Genomic DNA, 23,652 nt, shown 5'->3' with positions numbered 1-23,652 from the left:
GAAAATACAGCATATCCTATTGTCATTAAAAGGAAAATGATTTCCTTGAACATCTGCATACTAATAAATTTGATGACTTAAGTGAAATGAATAAATTTATTAAAAGACACAAACTACTAAAGTTCTTTAAAAAATAAAAAGAGAACTTAACTAGCCATATCTCTGTCAAAGAACTTGAATTCTTCATTCAAAACAAAGAAAACTCCAAGCCGGTGTAACTTCAGTGGTGAATTCTACTAAGTATTTAAGGAAAAGAGATTATCAGTTCTACCAAAACTCATCCAAAAGTAGAATAGGAAACATTTACCACTTGTTTTGTGAAGTCTGCTCTAGCTTGAAACGAAAGCATTTCAAAAAAGAATACTATAGGGGCACCTGGGTGCTCAGTGGGTTAAAGCCTCTGCCTTCAGCCCAGGTCATGATCTCAGGATCCTGGGATGGAGCCCCGAATCAGGCTCTCTTCTCAGCAGGGACCTGCTTCCTCCTCTCTGTCTGCCTGCTTCTCTTCCTACTTGTGATCTCTATCAAATAAATAAATAAAATCTTTTTTAAAAAGAAAGAAAGAAAGAAAGAAATACACCAGTATATTACAGTCAAATGATTTTCAAAAAGTATTCTAAAACCATTCAGTGGCTTGGGAGGTGGAGGGGGTTAGGGTAGTGGAAATAGTCCCTTCAACAAGTGGTGTTGGAAAAGTGATAGCCACATGAAAAAGAATTAATCTGGACTCCTATCTAACACCATATACCAAAATTAACTCATAATGTATCAAAGACTTAAATGTAAGAACTGAAACTAAAACTCTTGGAAGGACACATAGGTGTATACCTTTGTGACACTGGATTAGGAAATGGTTTCTTAGCTATGACACTAAAGCATGAGCATCCAAACTAAAAATAAATAAATTTTATCAAAATTAAATGTTTTGTACATCAGAGGACACTATGAAGAAAACCCCACAGAGTACCCACAGAATGGGAGGAATTATATGCAAATCATCTATCTGAGAGGGTCTAGTATCCAGAATAATCCAACTCAGTAATAAAGAACAAATAACCCCATTTAAAAGTAAACAGAGGATCTGAATATGTATTTCTCCAAATTAGATATACAAATCACCAATAAGCATATGAAATGATGCATCATTAGTCATTAGGGAATGCATATCAAAACCACAATCAGATAAAACTTCACACCCACTAGGATGGTGATATGAACTGAATTGTGCCTCCCCAATCCATATGTTGAAGTCATAACTACATTTGGAGGAAGGGCCTAAAAATATGGCAATTAGGATCCATGGGTGGATCCTAATTTAATATGACTCATGTTTTCATATGAGGAGATTAAGACCACACAGAGGAGGGGCCCCTTGGTGGTACAGTCAGGTGAGTATCCCACTCTTGGTTTCAGGTCAGGTCGTGATCTCAGGGTCATGGGATTCAGTGCCACGTCAGGCTCTGCACTCAGATGGAGTCTACTTGGGACTTTCAGTCATAAAAAGGAATGAAGTACTGATACTACAATATGGATGGACCTTAAAAACATTATGCAATGTGAAAGATGCCAGACAGAAAGATCTAAATATTGCATGATTTCATTTATATAAAGTGTCCAGAATAGAAGAATCTATGAAGACAGGAAATTAGTGTTAACAGGAGATAGAGGGAGAAAAGGGATGAGGAAGCTGGGAGGTATGTGTTTTCTTTTAGGGGTGATGGAAATGTCCTAGAATCAGTGGTGTTGATTACACAACCTTGCAAATAGTCTAAAAACCACCAAATTACACACTTTAAATGGGTAAAGTGGTGAATTTTATGTTATATGAATTTTATCTTAATTCTTTTTAAAAACTACATTGAGGTATTACCTTACAACTAAAACAATGGCTAAAATTCTTAAGACTGATGCTCCCCAGTGTTGTCAGGGCAGGAGCAATTGAAACTTTCATAGATTGCCAGTGGGAATTCAAAATGATAAAGAGAAGTTGGAAAACAGTTTGGCAGTTTCTTATAAAGTTAAACGTACACTTACTATACATATCCCAGCAATCTCTCCCATAGGTATTTTACCCAAGAGAAATGAATACTTATATCCATATGAAGACTCTTCTGGGACACTGGAAATTTCATGATCTGGTTAGCCGTTACATAAGTGTTTACATGAAAACATTTATCAAGCTGAACATTTAAGAGTTAAGTACTTTGTGTGTATGTTGTACGCAATTATTAAGTTTCTTAAATCTTCAAAGAAATAAAAACTACCCTGGCTTTCCTACCTCCCTCCAATTCATCCTTCATAGTCCCATTAAAATTACCCATTTTAAGGTGCCTCGTTAGCGCAGTAGGTAGCGCGTCAGTCTCATAAAATTACCCATTTTAAAAGAATATATCATTATGTCATTCCTCTGTAAAACCTCAGTGCATCTTATTACCATGATTTTTCTGTCATGATTTTTGGATCCATCATGTCCGGTCCCTGCTCACCTGTTGTCTAATTTCTCTGGGTTTCAGCCAAACCCTTTGCAATTCCATATCCCTAGATCTTCCAACCAGCTCTTTCTTTTTGAAACTCCCACCTCCCACCACCTCCAACCAACCTTCAGGAATCAGCTCACAAGAGGACTAATTTCTCCCTGGAGCCCTCTTTCAAAGCCCCTGTTTCCTTTTCAAGGAGAATTGGGTGCTCTTTCCTCTCTGCTACCACATCTCTCTATTCCCCATCTCTACTACCACACCTATTACAGAGTAGTGATATGTCGTTTAGGCTAATTTAATGCCGACATGTTTTTATTCCACTACGCTGTGAGTTCCATAAAGGCAGCGGCTCTTCTTTCATATTTTTGTCTTGAGTATCTATTGCAGTGCCTGAAAGATTAAGAGGTATTTGCTAAATGCATGAACTCCAAAGCTCTAAATATTTTTTTCCTGCCAAGCCAATTACAATATGTTAAGTTACAATTATTTGGTTTTCTTCTTTGCCAAAGTCATAAACAAGTAACTACTGATCTGAGCTTCTGAATGGATGAAAGAACAAATAAATGTATCCATATTAAGCTCAGTCAAAAGCAAAGAAACTTGAGGGTTTGGTAAACTTTTACTTCCCTGTCACAGAATTTTCTTCAATTTTGAGGAGACTTTTCAAAATATTGTAATAATTCAAAGAGTCCCTTAAATCTTTTTTTAACATCCATGATCCCAGATTTCCCAGTCTTAAGGTAACTGCTTATGAACCAAAAATGCTTTAAAAAAAGCTAATACCTACCTTACACTTTGATGTTAGCCTTCACAAAAGACTCCTCTTAATCAAATGTCTAGTTTTGCCATGGGCAGAGTAAAAATACTTGGTAAAGTCATCACCAAATAGCCATTGATTTATTCATTATTTAGGCAAACAAAAAACATGGTTCATCTCCCCAAATAGGTATCAAACAACCACAGAATGCATTTTTACTCTTTCTTATGTGTAGCTTTCTTGTGCTCTCCTCTAACGCTCCATTGCTCAGTCCCTCTATTCTTCTCTGTGTCCAAGGAACCCCAGCTGAGGTCTGCTCTTACTCCTTAATACCGTCCCAGAAAGACAACTCTAGGACCTCTAAAACCAACTAAAGCAGGCATCAAGATCACTTGTCAGAGATGAGCTCAATTCCGTAACACCCACAAATCTGCACTATAGGGACTCACACATCTATAAAACCCTCATTCAGAACTGAGAAATGGGAATAAGAAAGGGTTTGGGGTAGAGACAAGAGAAAGGCTAACCTGAATTTCATATCCTAACTACCAAATTCCTATAACTGTACCTCTGTTTTAAAATTCTGGACATCAAGAGTCCTTAATTTCATCAGCCGGTACATTAGGAAAGAAACAAGTTCTAGCAAGGGCTGGGTCTGTAATGTTTTCATCAAAGACTACTGCAGAACATACACTCAGGGAGGATTCCATCCGCTTTCCAGACTAATTTCCTTATTATAAGACCATTATTTAAATCTTCTCTATTTCAATTAAATCTTTAGTTTACCACCACTCTAGCTGTAACATTAGGTTGGAAAAATACGAAACAGTATGAAAGAAAAGAGGAAACATTCCACAGCCATAAAGAACTAGGAAACCACTGCACCAGACTACAAGGTTCTTCAGAGAAAAGAACTCTATCACCATGACAACCTGGGATATTTTTATTGAGAGAGCTGATAGGCTATACAGAAACATTTTTTCAGAATTTGGAGGTTGAGAATGATGTATAAGAACATGTGTGGGAGTTGAGAGACCTTTCAAATTTAGATTTTTGTCATTTTTTTAAGTTTTTCCTTGCAAATCCACATGTTGCCAAATCTTGTTTTTTAAGGGCAAATAGGTAAAAGTCCTCTTTATAACCCATATTTATATATAAATGTTATATACCTGTATGTATATGTAACTTCACTAGTTAGGAAGTTTTCGTTAACAAAGGATACAAACTATCTAAACAAGCAGGAGAAATTTACATCAATTAATACCTCAAAATAGATTATTATACATTAGCATACTTATCCTCGGCTTAAAAATCTGAAGTATCAGGTGGATATTTCTCTCTTTTTTTTAAGGATTTATTTATTTATTTATTTATTTGAGAGAGGAGGGAGTGCACCCACGCACGCAGACAACCTGGGGAATGGTGGGAGAGAGCGAGAGAGAGAATCCTCAAGCAGACTCCTGCTGAGCACAGAGCCTGACTCAGGGCTCAATCCTAGGACCCAGAGATCATGATCTGAGCTAAAGGCAAGAGTTGGATGAGCCATCCAGGTGCCCCTCAGATGGATATTTCTATTACCTATTAAATCATTATTTTTTATTTGACTTTATAACATTTTTATTTTTTTATTTTGACTTTATTTTTTATTTGACTTTATAACATTTTTATCTTCTATTTTTAATTTCCTTCATACTATTTCCCGAAAGGTCTGTATAAAGTTCCATTATATGTGTATTATTTACTCAGTATATGCTAGTTTACTTAACCAAGTATGTGAGTTCAAGTTTATTTTGCCTACAAAGTTGATGTTAAATGAAAAAAAAAAAAAAAGTCTACCTCTCTGTCTTATAACAAATACTTCACAGCTACCATTTTATTTAAGCTTCACAATATTTCATAGGCATTTCAAAAGTGAAATAACTGTTACCAAGGAGGTAATATATTTGGTAATTTCACAGCTGGGGGCTGTCAGGGTCTCTGTTAAAACCCAGATCTATTTGACTCTTTGAGAGTCTTCCCATTTCCTATGTGACATTGAGTCTCAGTGTCCTCAGAATTCCTGAGGCACAGACTTTGCACTTACTAACAAATTGTTTCTGGACCATGATGCAATATATAATGCAATATATTTGTATATCCAGCTAAGATACCCTCCAAGTTCTTGTATTGAAGACATCCTCTGCTCCAAACACATAGTAATGAGACATAAAATATAAAAAGAGAAATTAAGAAACAAAAAAACATGATCATGCTCAGAACCAATATAAACCTCTCTGAGGCCCAGAACACCAAACCTGAAGTCTGCTGGGCTCCCGACCTGGAATTTTGTCCTAGTGGGAACAGGGATCAAAAGTCCTGGGCGCCTGGGTGGCTCAGTGGGTTAAGCCGCTGCCTTCTGCTCAGGTCATGATCTCAGGGTCCTGGGATCGAGTCCCACATCGGGCTCTCTGCTCAGCGGGGAGCCTGTTTCCTCCTCTCTCTCTCTCTCTGCCTGCCTCTCTGCCTACTTGTGATCTCTCTCTGTCAGGTAAATAAATAAAATCTTTAAAAAAAAAAAAAAAAAAAAAGTCCTCACAAGGAAGGGAAGAGATAGTTTCAGGTTCAGTGCTAAAACTAGGGGCTCCTTTAACCATGAAAAAGGTTGAAAAAGGCTGCAGTGACTACTTCCAGAGCCATTGCTTAGGGAGGCAAGAGATAGGTGCCACCGAGCCACATCTAAGACTTGGGCCAAGCTGTCCACTAGTTCAGCAACTGGATCTGCAATATCTCTTAGCAGCATAGCCAGACAAGACTAAGCTAGCAATAAAAGACCTGATTCTAGTCTGGAAGTCTCTTGGGGGGAAATGGAAGCAACTAAGAGTTAACAAAGGGCAAGGTTATCTGCATGTCAAAATTCCAAAACACGCGAAGAAATTCATATTCAGAAGAGTGATCAGTGAGATTAAAAGAGAAGAGATAAATTCATTCCAGATGAAATGGACATATGAGAATGATCTGAAAATGAGTTTTAAATAAGCATGTTTAGTATTCTCTGAGAAAGTTAAAAGAAAAAAATACAAAGAATTATACAAGCAAGGAGAAATCAGAAAGATTGATGTGGAAAAGCATGTACTAGAAATCCTGGAAATAACAAAATATAGTCACTGCAATAAATAGCCCAACAGACAAAATGCATTCTTGAGTAGTCTCAGTTGAAGAAAAAATTTAGTAAATTAATAGAACTGAGGATTCACCCAGATTTCAGCCTAGAGAGAAATGATGAAAAGAAGAAGAGAAGGAGGCAGACAGGAGGAGTGGTTAAGAGTAGTCAGAAGACAAAAGAATTAAAGAGGGTTTATTAGTGATCTATAGGAATTTCAGAAAAAGATAATAGAGGAATTGGTGGAAAAACAAAATTCACAGAGATAATGGGGTCAGCATTTCTGAATCAAACAAAGAAATTAATATTCAAAATGAAAAGTACACAGAGAACACCAATCAGAAAAAAACAAAAAACAATTCCATATATAGGAAGAAGATCTTTTTAGGGGAACCTGGGTGGCTCAATTGGTTAAGCCACTGCCTTTGGCTCAGGTTGTGATCCCAGAGTACTGGGATCAAGTCTGGGATCCAGTCCCACATCAGGCTCCGCTCCCTCTGACCTTCTCCCTTCTCACACTCTCAAATAAATAAATAAAATCTTAAAAAAAAAAAAAAAAAGGAGATCTTTTTTAAAAGATTTTTTAATTTAAATTCTATTTAATTAATGAATACTGTATTATTAGTTTCAGAGGTAGAATTTAGTGGTTCATCAGTTGGGTACAACACCCAGTGCTCATTACTTCAAGTGCCCTCTATAATCCCCATGGGGATGGTGATGTCCCCTCTCCTCTGGAAACTAGTTGAAGGCCTTCTCTAGATGCGTCAAAGGAAAATGTTTCCGTTTCAGTCTATTCTAGACTTTTCTTCCGTCTTCTGGCTCTGCCTTGTTGGCTGACTGAATCTGGATGTCCCGGAACAGACACTGAAATGGTCACTTTCCTGCCCAAGGATTTGAAAAACAATTTTCAAATAATTCTAAGTCTCTCTGCTATTGTTCAAAATGTGTACTTTTAGTATTTTCTCTTCTGCCACATTTCTATAGCTCTAGTCATCTCCATTTCTAGCTGCACAATCCTTAATCACTTCAGGAGCCTCACTGCACCTCTGTTGTACTTTGAAAAGTGCCTCCACTTTGTGGCTTACTCCTCGGGAGAAACACTCTATGACTTCACAACTTCACACCACTGCTTCTCTCCATTCTCTCTGCTCCAAATTCAGCCTTGGCAGTTTCAGTGGCAGAGAGAAGCAGTCTTTTTTTTTTTTTTTTTTTTTTAAGATTTTATTTATTTATTTGACAGAGACACAGCGAGAGAGGGGACACAAGTAGGGGGAGTGGAAGAGGGAGAAGCAGGCTTCCTGCCGAGCAGGGAGCAGGATGTGGGGAGCCAAAGGCAGAAGCCTAAGGACTGAGCCACCCAGGTGCCCCAAGAGAGAGGCAGTCTTACCGACTTTAGTTTTGGGCAGGAAGAACAAGATCAAGAGTAAACACAGAAACACAAAAACTCACCAGTCTGGATATTAAAGAGTTGTGCCCTTTCCCACAGAGAATGCTTGAGAGTTCCCATATCATAGAAATGTGGGATTTCAAGCACTTCCAGTATCTTTTAAACATCAGTCCCTCCGGATGAGGTTTATTAACTTTTTGCTGTATTTGCTATTCTCATCCCAGCCCACTCAATTCAAGATCCTAAGCTCTTAAGCAGTCCCCTGAGTAGCAAATGAATATCTGTATGCTTGTCCAAAAAATTTGGTTTGTCTTTAGTAGACACCTTGGACCCTGAGTTTTTCTTAACTATCCTTCTTCACTGCCTCAGTCCCTGGTTATCTGTGCACTTATGATGAGATCGTATTTTGACACATCAATCAGTGTCTACCTATATCTTGTTATCATTAAACTATTTCAAGGAAGAAATCACCTGCTCCTTAGAGACTGACCTTCATTGTGTGAACTTTGATTCTTAAAACATTTCTGATTAGCTTCTATAAGAATAATATATTATTTTAAGTGCATCACAATTAAAGTATTTCTAATTCTTCTTTTTCCAGGTAATTTTAGGAATTAAATTTATAGAAGTACTGGGGCGACTGGCTGGCTCAGTTGGTGGAGCATGAAACTCCTGATCTTGGCGTTGTGGGTTTGAGCCCCACATTGAATGTAGAAGATTACTTAAAAATAAAATCTTTTAAAAAATTTATAGAAGTGCTAATTTATCATTATAAGCCACTCAGAACACAGCTCTTTTAATAAAACCAACTTCATAATTTAACTTATTAATGTCTTCCATAAGTAGGATATCTCATATTCACATAATGAGAGATAAAGCTCTCCATGAATAACAGACACATAGACACACAGACATATGGAGAGTTTATGGCTTCGATTCTACAATTTCAACCATGGGTCAAGAGTCATCACAGAAGCACAGAAACTCACTAGTCCAGATACCAAAGAGCTCTTCTTCCCAGTGGGCACAGAATTCTTGAGTTCAAAATATACAAACAGATAAAATAGAAATAGGTCGCTTACTCGAGAAAATAGATCTCTAGAAATCACTAATCCTTTTAAAAAGATCACCAAATGGTCAGACCATATTACCAAGTTGCTGATTACTGCTGCCACTAGAGGGACATAATCTATTGTCAATATACAAACCAAAATACAAAACTGGTGGAGAACAAAATTAAAATTAGAAAAACAGAGATTTAAAAAAATTCTGTTGAAGGGCATCTGGGTGACTCAGTCGGTTGAGCATCCATCATCTCCTGATCTCAGCTTGGGTCTTTTTTTTTTTTTTTTAAGATTTTATTTATTTGAGAGTGAGTGAGAGAGAGCGAGATCACGAGCAGGGGGTAGGGGTGAAGGGAGAAGCAGAATCCCCCCACTGAGCAGGAAGCTCAACACAGGACTTGACGCCAGGACCCCAGGATCATGACCTGAGCTGAAGCCAGACATTCAACCAACTGAACCACCTAGGCATCAGCTCCCGTCTTGATCAGAGGGTTGTAAGTTAGAGACCCATGTTGGGCTCTGCACTGGGCACAGATCCTACTTTAAAAAAAAATTAATTTAAAAAATTCTGTTATGGGGCGCCTAGGTGGCTCAGTGGGTTAAAGCCTCTGCCTTCAGCTCAGGTCATGATCCCAGGGTCCTGGGATCGAGCCCCACATCGGGCTCTCTGCTCAGCAGGGAACTTGCTTCCTCCTCTCTCTCTCTCTCTCTCTCTCTCTCTCTGCCTACCTGTGATCTCTATCTGTCAAACAAATAAAAAAAAAAAAAAATCTTTGAAAAAAAAATTCTGTTATGCTTCAGATTCACCTCTGGGAGCAAGAAAACAAATACCTGGACTTGACATTCCATGAGGCACACCTCTTTGGTCATAAGTTCATCTGATTCTGTCAGATGACTACATTGGGCATCTTGGTGAGAATGGCAAAACTGTTAGAGGATAATTCTAAAAAGAAAAAAGAAAAAGCAAAGTCATAAAAATGATTTTATTTAACTTTTTGAATAAGGGATCCAGAGATATGTTGCAGTCTGTTCCAGAAGAATCCAAAAAGCAGACGCTTTACAGATCAGTAATATTGACCTTCCAAATGGATGTAAAACTGGATTGTCTACAGAGGAGGAGAGCTCTCCCCCCATTGAAAAGAATTTACTCACATGTTTATAGATAATAATCATTTGAATTATCATCACTTCTCAACAAGTTAACATTAATCACTACAGAATTCAAAAATAGTCATTCAAGATAAAGGTGAGTATCTTTTAGGATCAAACAATCCTCCAAATTCCAGCAATCTAACATCCATTAATCTCTTAATTATTTCAAAGTGCTACATTTCTCTTTACACATCACAAACCAGAGGATATAGGATGTAGAGGGGGAAGTTTCTGTTCATTCACAGATCTGCTCTAATTCTGGTCCTGTGTTAACCATTCATTCAAAAATATCTTATCTACAATCTATTGTATACTTAGCACAGCACTAGGTGGGGTAGATTTTGAAAATAATGGGTCATCATCCTTGCTCATAAGATACAATCTTATTACAGAGCTAAGACCTATGAGATACCAATCAATACATTTAATAAACAACCAGAAATTAGGGCTGTGTTAAATAGAAATATATCTGCCCAGCACTATTCATTTTTTTATGTAGTTGTGAATTTTGCCTATCTACTAAAATGTATATGTAACTCCAAAATCAATACTTGCAAGTGCTTTTTTTTTTCTTTCTTTCTTTTTTTTTTTTTTTTTTGAGAGAGAGAGAATCTTAAGCAGGCTCCACACTCAGCATGGAGGCCCACCGGAGGCTCAATTTTACAAACTGAGATTGTGACCTGAGCCCAAATCAAGAGTCTGATGCTTAACGGACTTAGCCACACAGAGTGGTGAAAAATTTAGTTGTCCAACCTGCATGTTCCCAGGTAAGGTTGAAGGAAACAAAGCTTGCCTTCTTGTTTCAGCTCTCACACTATAAAAAGTGTTCTCTTCCCAGTCTATTTTAGTACCATGTTTTTCACATTTTTTTGCTTTTTGTTGATCATTCTGCTATTTAAAATGGCCCCCAAGGGTGCCTGGGTGGCTCAGTCTTTAAGCCTCTCTGCCTTGGACTCAGGTCAGGATCCCAGGGTACTGGGACGAGCCCTGCATTGGGCTCCCTGCTCAGTCAGAAGCCTGCTTCTCCCTCTCCCACTCCCCTTGCTTGTGTTCCCTCTCTGGTAGTCTCTCTCTCTCTCTCTCTCTGTTAAATAAATAGATAAAATCCTTAAAAATAATAACAATTGGCCCCCAAGTGCAGTTCCAAAGTGCTGCCTGTTGTCGCTGAGCACAGGACATCTGTGATGTGCCTTGCAGAGAAAATGCATGGGTTAGATAAACTTCACTCATGCCTGAGTTATAGTGCAACGTTGTTATGTATGGATTAGGTGACTAAAATGTGACCAGAGGCTCAGGGGAACCCCCATATTTCCATCTGAGGCAATGGTTCAGTATTTGCTGATTCCGTTATTGGCAGTAACTTTAGAGAACCTAACTACCGCAAATGATGGCAATCAACTCTACACTGAGCGAAAATGTTTTTCACATGCATTAGATTTCCTCATCAACAGAGAACTATAAACGCCTTCCTGATAAATTACTCCACTGCTCTCCCAAAGAGCCTACAAAAGCAGTGATTCCGCCTGCCAGTACCCTTTCCTCATCTCCCCAGTTGATTCCTCCTCCTAACTCAGTTTCCTAAGCGGAAGTCTCCGCGTAAATAACGCTTTCCAATAATCTAGAGTCCTATACTAAATTTAAGAAAAGACACACACAACACACACAGACGTTAAAAATGACCCCTGGGGATGTGCTCCCACAAAATTAAGTGCAAAAATCCCTGGTACCACAGTTGCACGGGAACACAGAGAAGGGTATTTTCTCCACCGCGGGCATCCGCCTTTCGAATCTCCCGAGATCATCATAAACATACGCTAAAACATATTTTTTTCTTCTTCTTCTTTCTCTCAAGCAACCACCCCGTACCGTCCCGCAGGCCTTCACAAAGCTGTTCAGCCCTTAGCTTAGCTCTTGTTCCTTTAAGACAGAGGTCGGTTGTTTGTCCTATTCTGAAATGGCCGCGCAGGCTTCCCCACCGTCTGCGCATGCTACTTGAACCTAACTCGGGATTGAAGCAATTCGGAGGCTGTCGCGGCGCAAGATGGGGACTTGGCGCCGGGCGAGCCTGAACCTCCCAGCATGCCTTGCAGCGGGCCCGGACTCCCGACGTCTAGTGATGGGGAAGCCCTGGTGCTTTCGGCCGCCTGAGCGGGTGTAGAGTTTGAGGTTGAGCCCTGGGCCCGGGACCTGGACGCCCGCAGAGGGGAAGATGGAAGCGTGGCGCTGTGTGAGGAGGGGCTACGGCCGCTGTGTGGTGGGGAGAGGCCGGTCAGTAGGGCTGGGAGGGAGGAGGGAGGAGCGGGGGCGGGCGGCCCGGGTTAACCCGGGGCGGGGCGGGCTGGGGGAGGAAGGAGGAGGAAGAGGGTCCGGGCGGCGGTGCCGCCGGGACGAGCCTCCGGAGACCCCGAGGGATAGGTAAACCCGGCGCGCAGCCGGAGGGGCGCTCGGCGGACGGGGGCCGGGCCGGGTTCGGGGCGGTCGATCGCCGGCAGAGCTCGTGCCTTTCCGTCCCCGCTGGGCCTTGGAGCCCCGGCCCACTTCCCCTGCCCTGCCCCGACCCAGCCTGCGCCCCCGGGTCGCGGGGCCTCCTGCCAGGCATCAGCCCCCGCCGGGAGCCGAGCGTCTGCGGGGAGGCGGCGGGTGCGCCGTAGGTCCCCGGGCGGCCTGACCCCGAGGGCGGCGCGCGCGTCGCAGGCACACCCGGGGGTTTGTTTGTGGTGTCAGTGTATCTCACACTTCAGTCATTTGTATACCAGCCTTTACGGTTTATTACCAGATACTCCTTCCACACCTGTGTGTACTACATTTTTTTCTTGAAATTGACTTCTTTTTTTTTTTTTTTAAAGCATTTCAGTAATGCTGCCTGTATTAGCGTCGCCCTGAGCAGTGTCCACGAAATCTTGGGTTTGACGTACTCATTATGGGCTTTTTCTAATAAATACTTAGATGTGAAAAGTCAAAAAGTTTTATTGTGTACCATGCGAAATGGACTGGTGTACCTCACCTGGGAAACACAACACTGTATTAATTATATAAGTCATGGGGATCTGGTTTTAATCTCCTACAGTCGGGGGCTTGATCACAATTCAGCTCAGCAGTGTTTTCCTGAGTACCAGCTGTGTGCCAGGCACTGTGCTAGGCACTTAGGGAGAGACCAGAATTAAAATGATTAAGAAGGCTCTGGTCTTGAAGGAGCTCATCATCTTGCGAAAAAGACATCTATATAAGTTACTGTGAATATAGGCGATAAGTTTTGTAGCACGAGTATTGTATTTCAATACCGTAGCCTGTTAGGATAGAAAAAGTGTGGAGCGAGCACCTAAATCTCTATGGCTTTCAGAGTTGTCACAAAGCAGAATAGTCTGCCCATGTCATGCTTTTAAAGATTTACAGTTAAGTTGAATTTAGAGAACAATTTGAGAATGCATACACAAAAATATATCCTAAAACATTTAAATGCCTTTAAAATGAATATATAAAAGTCAAATAACAGTAAATACAGTTTAAGCAAAATTTCTTCAGTGGTAAAAGTGGACATTATTAACACGTCTTGGAATTGTACCTTTAATAAGTTCTGGGAAAGGACAGAAGTCCTCTGAATCCAAAATTTTGCCAGAATAGTATGGTAAGAAGACGGTGCTTAAGTTGCATTGTTTCTTAAGAGAGCCCGAGAGCAACATATTTATTCAAGTTAGTGGTAACACTGCTTTGGATATATTTTGGATGATCAGTAAATTGGTGCTGTTGGGTTTGAAGTACTGGTGAATTATTAATAAGTAATCACTATCCCATTTCATTTCCTTCAAAAATTTTTTTTTCCTTAAAAAAAAAAAAATGAAGGTTGGAAAAATAAATTATCCACCTACTGATTAGCAAGAGAGGTCATTTTGTGAAGTTGGGATAGGTTTTTGTTTTCTTAGCTCTACAGATGTTTGGAAAATGGAATCTTGCTATAAAAAACTGTTCAGAAGCATGTTTCTGTCTACTCCAAACCCAAGTTGAAGGAGAGATGCACTTTTCTTGTACTCAGCTTAAGTGTTCTACATTGAATCAAGTATTACATTTGCTGTGGATTTTATTTATCCATACAGTTTATTAGATATTAGAAAGCTGCTCTGAAAACCAGTTTGATGGTTGGTTAATCTCTCAGGTGAACTGAGGACTTTTTGAAGCGTGTGTGGTATTTTGGGAGGCTGGTGTTTTCTCTGTTAAGTATTCCAAATGCCATTCATAGGCGCTGAGGGAGAGTTTTGAGATGTTGCTACTAATAATTAAATCATAGCTGCCCCCCAATCCTTCATGATTTAGAAGTCAGATTTTAAATATTAAACATTATCTTCCCTTGAGGAAACAGATTTGGATTTGGGGTGCTATAGCGTGAACAAATAGTGGTGCCTCAAGGAGTGTATTTATTTCTTTTAGATACCCCATGTTACCCCATCACCAGAAGAGTCTGGCCAGAGATTGGACGACACCGTGGGAGAATCTGCAGAGGTGTTGCTGGAACAGACATATTTCTAGTTGTATGAGGTGGCCTGGACATTATTCTCGTGCTCCTTACCCATACTTCAGTAGTAGGCATTTTTCATTAAATTGGAGACCACCTTGTTTATTTGAGTCTAGAACTCCGTTTCAGTACTGGAACTGGAGACCTGACAACCTGAGCCAGACCTCTTTGATTCATCTCTCTAGTTACATCATGAACTCTGAGGGAGATGAGCCTTCATCAAAACGAAGAAAACACCAAGGTAAAGGTGACATTTATCTTGGTGCAGAAATAGAAGCCATAGAATTATTAAAACTTTACTTTCTAATAATCCTTAAAACCTCTTCCAGATTTTGTAGGGGTTTAGTATTTATTTTCAGCCAGTAGTTTTCTGTTAGGAAAAAGGAAATGATTTTTTTAAAATTAAGTCTTTGTTTATATCTATTTTTATATTTTATTATATATTTCTGGCAGTAAATATAGAAGAAACTATATATAGAGAGAATAAGACTGGGAAAGAATATAGGACTAAACTAAAACATTAATTTAAGAATAATAAATCCATTGTTTTTAAAACAGAAGTCCTTAGACTTCCTAGAAATTGGTATATGTTTTTGAGAGTCCACACACCTATTTTAAAAAATTAAATTTAAGGGTTTTTCAAATTTATTTTTTTGACAATTTTATTTCTAAGTAATCACACCCAACATGGGACTCTAACAACCCCAAGGTCAAGAATTACATGCTCTACCAACTGAGCCAGCCAGTTTAATGCTCACTTTTTTGAGTAAGACAAAAAGATACTCTTAAATAGACACAATCATAAATGAAAGAGATTTTCTTACAGAATAAGATTTTAGCTTATTCAGTATATTTCTCATAATGGGTTCTATTGCTATAATCCTGAGACACTATGGGAAGTTTTATCTTTTATTTTTTATTTTTTTAAAGATTTTATTTATTTATTTGACAGAGAGAGAACGATCACAAGTAGGCAGAGAGGCAGGCAGAGAGAGAGGAGGAAACAGGCTCCCCGCTGAGCAGGAAGCCCGATGTGGCTCCATCCCAGGACCCTGAGATCATGACCTGAGCCGAAGGCAGAGGCTTAACCCACTGAGCTACCCAGGTGTCCCAAGTTTTATCTTTTAATAAGGGAACAACATCTTAATCAACTTTAAGAAATATTTGTTTTCTAAACATGTTGATCATTTCTAGTTTTGTCATATACTTTTCACTCCAAACAATTCACGAGACTCCTTTTGTCCTGCCAGCCCTGCTCCTCCCCCAAAGTGTATGTGAATCATCTTGGTAGAATTTTGAGTTGTCGTTCTTACTGAGCTATGGTTTTCAGTGAAGATAATTCCTCTGAAGGTATTTGGAAATAGACTGTGTAGGTGTTCATGTGTAGGGAGCTCACATAAGTTTGTCAAAGGAAAATACTCAAAGTGAGTCTCACTTGGGAGGTCAGAGCTAGGTTAGCTCGAAGATTACTTACGGCTCTTTTAAGTAGAAATTCTGCTACACATTTGAGTAGAAATTTTAAGCACCGAAAGTGAAAATCTATTTGTCTAATACTTGAGCACAACATGTGTTTATCAACAAATGTTCATTTGAATGAATGAAACGTGTTAGAGACATTAGAATTAGGTTCCTAGGGACAATCAGCTCCATAACCTATAAATCTTGGGCTGTATGAAGTCGTGAGATGACCGTTCCTTCCCGTATTCATTGTTCATCAGGTCAGCGTACTGCTCTCTGGTTTAGCCTTTCGTACATCTCCTGTGCTGTCAGGTGGAGCTGTGGTATGCTGACATAAGCCTGGGCTCAGGAACCACTCCCTGCTCTCATTCTGCTCCACCACTGATTGTGTGAACTTGGCCAGGTCATGGGACCTCCCTGCTCCTTGGTTTCCTAGTGTGAAATAATGCCTACTTTAAAAGCCTGTTGAGGATGAAATGAGACCTGTCAAAGTGCCTAATACACTGTCGGCTTCATAGTAGGTACTCAGAAAATCGTGATGGTGTTGTTTTCCCTTTAACACTTGGGGAATTACAATTTACATACTGATAAACTTTGATTGCGATCTGACTCTTTATATGTCCGTTCTTCCTAGGTATTGTGAATAAGGAAAATGCTCTTCGTTAAGCCATATTTGTGACTTCCGATAATTCACTAATACTTTTCCATCAAGAGAACAGCCTTCTAACTTGCCTGTCACTTTAAAGTGACATTTGAAGGATTTGTGTGACACAATTAGGACTTTTTAATTAGGCACCCTAAAAACCTGATCAGGCCTATTGCTTACTTTCTTTGATTCATCTGTCTTCTCTGCTGTGATCGCCTTGTTCCTCCTGACATGGAAGGTATATAAGCTTTTGTAGTGTGAATTTATGTTGTAAAGTATATGAAGGCCAAAGACTGTCATCTCTATCAGTCGTCTTCAAATTGTCTTCCATGGAACCCTAGCATTCAAACACATATCTGTATGTTTATTAAAAACAAATGTGGGCAGGAGAAAATACGTATTTACCCCCATCATCCCAGCCCCAGTATACCAGGAGCTGATGGTCATGATGTGTTTCAAAATGTAATTGCAAAAAGAGTTGGCTTACAAACGCTTGTCGGAACAATACAATCTCAATGCATTTTTATGCCCTTCCATACACGTATTTTACAAGAAAATATGCACAACTTTTCTGGACCTTCATCTTTCATACTTCAATGTGGTGGTGACACCAGGGTAGTGCTGTAACTGTGATGGTCGCTTGCATTGTGTTTGCATGACTAGAGCCCTTTGCATCTTGTACGTGTATAAAGACTATGATTTGTGGCTAAAACCATCATAGACAGTCCCCAATTTGTGAATGAATTGTGTTCTGGGTAATTAGTTCTTGAGAATCAGTTGCTGACCATCTGTTTCCGTGTTCCCCATGGAAACTGTTACAGATCTCAGAGTAGTCCTACGGAGTCAGTGCAGTTAGCTGTAGTTCTGGGCCTTTGCAGGTAGGATTCTCCATATTCAGTGAAGGATGCAGAAGGGGATAGTTTCCATCCCTTTCCTGGGTATAGGACAAGCTCCAGGCTAAGTTCTTTAATCCCGGATGGCTTGGGTTTGGTTTGGTTTTCTTTCCGTCACTCTTTTTTTCTTTACCTTCTCCTCAGGCTCTTAGTGCCTTCATGGTACTGTAAGTCTCCAGCACCGCTGATCCACCCAGACCTCAGTAGTCATAAAAATAATCTTCCTCTTCGAGCCTCTGGTCAAAATGCCTATTCCTTCCATGCCGCTGCTTTCGGCATTTAGATTTTGAGGAAAGCAATCTTACTAAACTCGTTTACCAGAGGGTATTTTAAAATTTCACTTTTGGTCTTTTTTCCCCGTATGTATGGAATTATTTTTCCTCAATTTAATTTTTAGTTGGTAGAATCTTAGGCATTGTAATCCAATAAAGTGAAAACCTACATGTAGGAAAAGGGAGATATTCTAGGGCTGAGGTTTTTCCTGCTTGAAAACCGATCTCCAAATCTGTTTTCCCAGGTTCTTCCCATTTCTTGTTTTCCCCTTCTGTTGAGCTCATAGAATCTCTAAAAGTTCCACATTTTTCTTCATGCCTTTCCATGGCATGCCTTCCATGGTGGGGTGAGGAAGATAAGATCGAAGGGGCATATGTATGTATGTTTGTGTGTGTGTGTGTAGGTCATTTCTAAGTCGAGGACTGCCTATAATTGCAAAATCTCATGCTTTTTGATTCTCTTTTTTCATCACTGGGCCCAGGTACATGTGTCTTTGCAGAATGTAAACCATCACACATTTCTGGATGCTGCATGCTGGGTTCTTCAACCAGCCCTTGTCATTGACTAGCGTTCTACAATGATGTTATCTTCAACGTTTGCTTTGGTGTGCATTAAAAAGATTTCTTCTGTTCATTTTGTCTGCATTGTTCCACTAAATACACTTCCATATATTGCCATCATACACCCTTCATTCATGTCTAAACCAGAATTCTGAGATGAGTTATTTCTAGAGCTTAATCATTTGATAATCTTATCTTACTAGTAGGAAATAAACTACAGTGTGAAAACATCTTATTAAAAAGCCAACTGTGACATGCAAATACAGTTGACCCTTGAACAAGAGTCGAACTGCGTGGGTCTCTGCGTAGGCAGAGAGGCAGGCAGAGAGACGGGGAAGCAGGCTCCCTGTTGAGCAGAGAGCCAGATGCGGGGCTCGATCCCGGGACCCTGAGACCATGACCTGAGCCAAAGGCACAGACTTAACCGACTGAGCCACCCAGGCACCCCTTTCTTTATGATTTTAATAAATTTATAAATAAATTTAGAATATAAATATAATAAAATAAATTTATAAATAAAAAGAAAATAATATTTTCATCAGCTTACTTTATTGTAAAATACAGTATAAAATACATATAACATACAAGTTATGTGTTAATCTACTGTTTTTGTTATTGGTAAGGCTTCCAGTCCACAACAGACTATTAGTAGTTAAGTTTTGAAGGTGTCAAAAGTTTTATGTGGATTTTCAACTGCACAGTGCCTTTAACCCTCCCCTCCAACCCCACATTGTTCAATGGTCAACTGTACGCTATCATGGTTATAAAGTTGCTGAGCATGTCTGGCAGAGCCACTTCTTAACCGTAAGTAAATGAGAAGCTATGTAGTCTTAACTTTATGAACACTCTCTCAGTCTCCAAAATGACCTGCTAACTCCTTTTAATCTTTTATACCTGTTGGTCGGTCTTTGTATCATTTTACTGCCTTCGTAATCAATTTGATGACAGCTTCCAGTTCCATAGCGCTATGTTGCCATTTCCTAGGGGAAAACATTCTGTTCATTGCCTGTGGGAATTTTTAAAAGGCAAGAAAAATCTCATGCCGGAAAATATTTGGTCATTTTTCATTAATTCTTTATATTTTGTTCAATATATTTTAACAGGCACAATTCAACGACATTGGGAATATATATGTAACCATAATAAAGACAAGACGAAGATCCTAGGAGACAAAAATGTTGACCCCAAATGTGAAGACAGTGATAACAAGTTTGACTTTTCAGTGATGTCCTATAATATACTTTCACAAGATTTATTGGAAGACAATTCACATCTGTATAGACACTGCCGGCGGCCAGTTTTACACTGGAGTTTTAGGTTCCCCAATATCCTGAAAGAAATTAAACACTTTGATGCAGATGTAAGTGCAGAATATCATCAAAATTCTTCGCATAAGAAAAGTTTATCTGTGAACTAAATGGGTTTTACCCCTTTTTGTCTGTGGGCTAAGAAGGGAAGATGGTTTTAAATATAGTGATGGAACCGTTTTTAACAATGTATCATGACTTCCAAAGCATCATTCGCGAATGGTTGTTGGTGTAAATAATCATTAAATTTTCAAAAAAGATCCAAAAAGTTCTGCTTGCCAGTCAGTTTTGAAAACAGAGACTGGCAGTGTATTAAATATTCAGTAAGTACTTCCATTGATTTAAAATGTAAGTCATTCCTCTAAAAATCTAGATACATTCAAAGAAATCACCTTGAGAAAGGACTAGAAGGATTTAGTACTAAAGAACATTGTAATTCAGGAAAAAGAATTCCAACATGTAAATTTAAAATACTTCTTTTGGGAAATACCAGTTTTGGATGGTAAGAGAGGCCAGGTTTTTGAGGACTGATCAAATTTGGAAATATCAATTTGATAGTTTCAAGAAAAAATACTTAAGTCTTTTTATTTCAACTTTCAGTAGGTTTTTAGAATTTTAGCAGCCTATTTTTAAAGATGAAAGCATCAGAAAATTCATATTTGCTCTCTGTTTTAATTCAAGCCATTTTTTTCCTTCCAAGGTACTTTGTTTGCAAGAAGTTCAAGAAGATCATTATGGAGCAGAGATCAGGCCAAGTTTGGAATCTTTGGGTACAATGTGACTTTATTTTAGCCAGATTTACTTTGAAAGATTTGTGTGTTGTTAAAGTATAACATGCTAACAATGATGTATGGTGTATTTAGGCAAAGAAGAAAGTCTTAATTTTGAAAAAACTTAGTACCCATTTCAAAAGGTCAGGAAAAGATTGATGTATTTTAAGTGGGAATTTTTGGATTGATACATAATTTTTTTTTAATTTTTTAAATATTTATTTCTTTTGGGGGTGAGGGGCAGAGGGAGAGAGACTCTTATGCAGGTTCCACACTGAGCCTGCTATGGGGCTTGATCCCACAATCCTGAGATCACGACATGAGCCAAAACCAACGGTCACATGCTAACTGATTGTACCACCCAGGCACCTCTTGATAGATAATTTTAATTCAAACAGAAAAGTATGTAAGAATCTCCTAATAGATTTCTTTCCAGGAGTTGCTCTACCCACCACTAGACCCCCAAGTTTCCGAGTTCCTTATCAGGGACCATTGTCTCTGGTTCATCATTATAACATCAGTGTCTACCAGTAACAAACAAGTAGAAGCTAAAAACCTGTTTGATGAATGAACACTTCGAGAAACAGTTCATCTATTTAAGAAATGCTGCCTACTTTGCATTCATTCTTCGCAAATATTTTTTGAACGCCTGCTATATCCTGTGTACTGTTGTAGGCTGCGGTGATCTAGCAGTGAGCCACATAGATAAGTCTCTGTCCTTCCAGACTATGGAAATAGCAAAGTAGAGACCCTGAGATAGAAGTGCCTGAAGGCAGGTGGTGAGATGTGTGGGGAGTTGAGCAAGTGGGGAAGAGTCAGAGGCAGAAAGGTCAGAGATGGGCTGTCGGGGGGCTGGGCAGTGTAGATGGGCAGTGTAGATGATTATAAGGCCTCATTGTCTTCGTCTTGACTTTGACCAGGATGGGAAGGAGAGCATGGTCACGCACGTTAGCATATTTAAGACTGGAGTCGGGGGCGCCTGGGTGGCTCAGTGGGTTAAGCCGCTGCCTTCGGCTCAGGTCATGATCTCAGGGTCCTGGGATCGAGTCCCGCATCGGGCTCTCTGCTCAGCAGGGAGCCTGCTTCCTCCTCTCTCTCTGCCTGCCTCTCCGTCTACTTGTGATTTCTCTCTGTCAAATAAATAAATAAAATCTTTAAAAAAAAAAAAAAGACTGGAGTCGGCCAGTAGAGAGACCCAGTCCCAGTCTTAGGACCTAGACCGCATCTCAAACTTAACATCCTACGTTATTAATGCTTGGGAGAAGACACTTTGATAAATATTGTTCAGAGGTATTAGGAGAGTTATGTTTTGCCTTATAGGCTTATATGGCAGACCCTGTGTTAAATTTCTTTCTTCCTTGTAGGTTATCACTGTGAATACAAGATGCGGACAGGAAGGAAACCTGATGGCTGTGCCATCTGCTTTAAACATTCCAAGTTTTCACTCTTATCAGTGAACCCAGTGGAATTCTACCGCCGTGATGTTCCTCTGTTGGATAGAGACAATGTTGGATTAGTGTTACTTTTGCAGCCCAAAATTCCGAATGCTGCCTCTCCTGTGATCTGTGTAGCTAACACACATCTGTTGTATAACCCAAGGCGAGGTGATATTAAGCTGACCCAATTGGCAATGCTTCTGGCAGAGATTTCCAGTGTTGCCCATCAGAAAGATGGCAGCTTCTGCCCTATCGTTATGTGTGGTGACTTTAATTCTGTTCCTGGTTCTCCGCTCTATAGTTTTATAAAGGAAGGAAAATTGAATTATGAAGGACTTGCCATTGGCAAGGTAAGTGCTTGCTTTGTCATTATTAGAAGGCAGACTTAGTCTCTCTGTTCATCGTAGTGCGGGGATAGTCATCACTGGCTGTTTGAAAACCTTGGGTTCCCAGTACCCTTGCTTTACCAAGCTATGATGATGTTCCCCAACTACTAATAAGTAATGATGCTCAGTTGGTTGAACTTCATCTTTTCCATCTATTTATGGCAGCATTCTGCTTAGAGGAGTTGGCAGGTAGCAAAAAATCCAAAGTGCGGGAGAAGAAGAAAAATAAAAGCATTGATAGACATTAATACTTTGTAAATAAGGAACTACTCATAAGGGGACATGTAATAGAATTTTGAATGCTGGATGTGGGCAATATAGTTGGCAAAATAGTAATTTAGTATTTCTTTACTATGTACATTTTCCTTTTCATAATGTTAAATATTTCAATTTCTTAGCTGACTATATCCCATGTTTTATCTTCATTGTGCTTTCTGTTGCTTACTTCACATCATTCGATCTTCAGGATTTTAACCAAAATAAACTCTCCACCATTGAGGTTTGAGTGATAGTTCTAAAATTTTGTAAGAGTTGATCTCCCTTAGTATTTTAAATAATAGTTATATAAAATATGTAAGATTTTATATTAATCTAATTGAAAGACAGGAAGGGCAGTATTAGTCTAAAGTTATAGATCATATAGATGTCCCAATTGGAGTGACAGGAAAGGAAAATATTGCCATTTTTTTTTTTAAAGATTTTATTTATTTATTTGATAGAGATGACAAGTAGGCAGAGAGACAGGCAGAGAGACAGGAGGAAGCAGGCTCTCCAAGGAGCAGAGAGCCCAATGCGGGGCTCGATCCCAGGACCCTGGGATCATGACCTGAGCCGAAGGCAGAGGCCTTAACCCACTGAGCCACCCAGGCGCCCCAATATTGCCATTTTTATGTCAATAATAACTGCTTTCTGAATTGTATTTGAACAAGATTTCATAAGCACAGATAATCACTTACTATGATGAATAATGGGTAGTGCCATTCTTGGATTTCCTCTTATTTAAGACATAAAATTTTCAATACAGAAACTATTTAAAATCTATTCACTTAAGGTACCTGTTGAAATTTTGTTTAGGTATCTGGCCAGGAACAATCTTCACGGGGACAAAGAATTTTATCTATTCCCATTTGGCCCCCAAACCTAGGTATCTCACAGAACTGTGTGTATGAGGTACAGCAGTTACCAAAAGTAGAAAAGACAGGTAAGTGTTCGTAGTACATTTTGGCAGTCTCCTTGATAATAGTGTTCCCTTTGAAGACATAAAACTAAATTTTTCAAGGGATAACATCTCAGGGATGAATTATAAAAAACATTATACTTACTTTCTTAGTCCTTTTCTTAATGAACTCTAAATTTACCATTCTTAAGTTGACCTTCCAAAATTATCTGCATGAATTACTTGCATGTTGCTTTGGAATGTTTGCATTTCAGTTTTGCTAA

General features: G+C 39.3%; 2 protein-coding genes across 12 annotated transcripts in view; one reads left to right on the top strand and one right to left on the bottom strand.

Moving 5' to 3' along the window:
* RPS6KC1 (ribosomal protein S6 kinase C1) overlaps positions 1-11,868 on the bottom strand; it is a 187,052-nt gene extending 175,184 nt beyond the window's left edge. Inside the window, exons 1-2 of the mRNA XM_059144988.1 lie at positions 11,704-11,868; positions 9,656-9,767 (exon numbers count right to left, since the gene is read on the bottom strand). The gene's annotated coding sequence lies outside the window, so the exon portion shown is untranslated. The remainder of the gene's footprint in view (positions 1-9,655; positions 9,768-11,703) is intronic.
* The window catches only part of ANGEL2 (angel homolog 2), a 34,301-nt gene that overhangs the window by 3,223 nt on the left and 7,426 nt on the right, over positions 1-23,652 (top strand). Inside the window, exons 1-6 of one of the 11 annotated variants that reach the window (XM_059144999.1) lie at positions 10,580-10,743; positions 14,399-14,724; positions 19,417-19,673; positions 20,321-20,390; positions 21,755-22,176; positions 23,287-23,413. In XM_059144999.1, the coding sequence (XP_059000982.1) occupies positions 14,406-14,724; positions 19,417-19,673; positions 20,321-20,390; positions 21,755-22,176; positions 23,287-23,413 (1,195 nt within the window). In that variant the 5' untranslated portion in view covers positions 10,580-10,743; positions 14,399-14,405. Of the gene's footprint in view, positions 1-10,579; positions 10,744-11,977; positions 12,245-12,314; positions 12,392-14,398; positions 14,725-16,575; positions 16,826-19,416; positions 19,674-20,320; positions 20,391-21,754; positions 22,177-23,286; positions 23,414-23,652 lie in introns of those variants that run through there. The other 10 variants (XM_059144998.1, XM_059144996.1, XM_059145002.1 and 7 more) reach the window with 10 other exon arrangements.

This window comes from Mustela lutreola, chromosome 14 (genome assembly GCF_030435805.1).
Source record: "Mustela lutreola isolate mMusLut2 chromosome 14, mMusLut2.pri, whole genome shotgun sequence".
Classification (NCBI taxonomy): Eukaryota; Metazoa; Chordata; class Mammalia; order Carnivora; family Mustelidae; genus Mustela; species Mustela lutreola.
The sequence above is the reverse complement of the archived record's forward strand: the minus strand, read 5'-3'. Positions and strand labels throughout refer to the sequence as shown.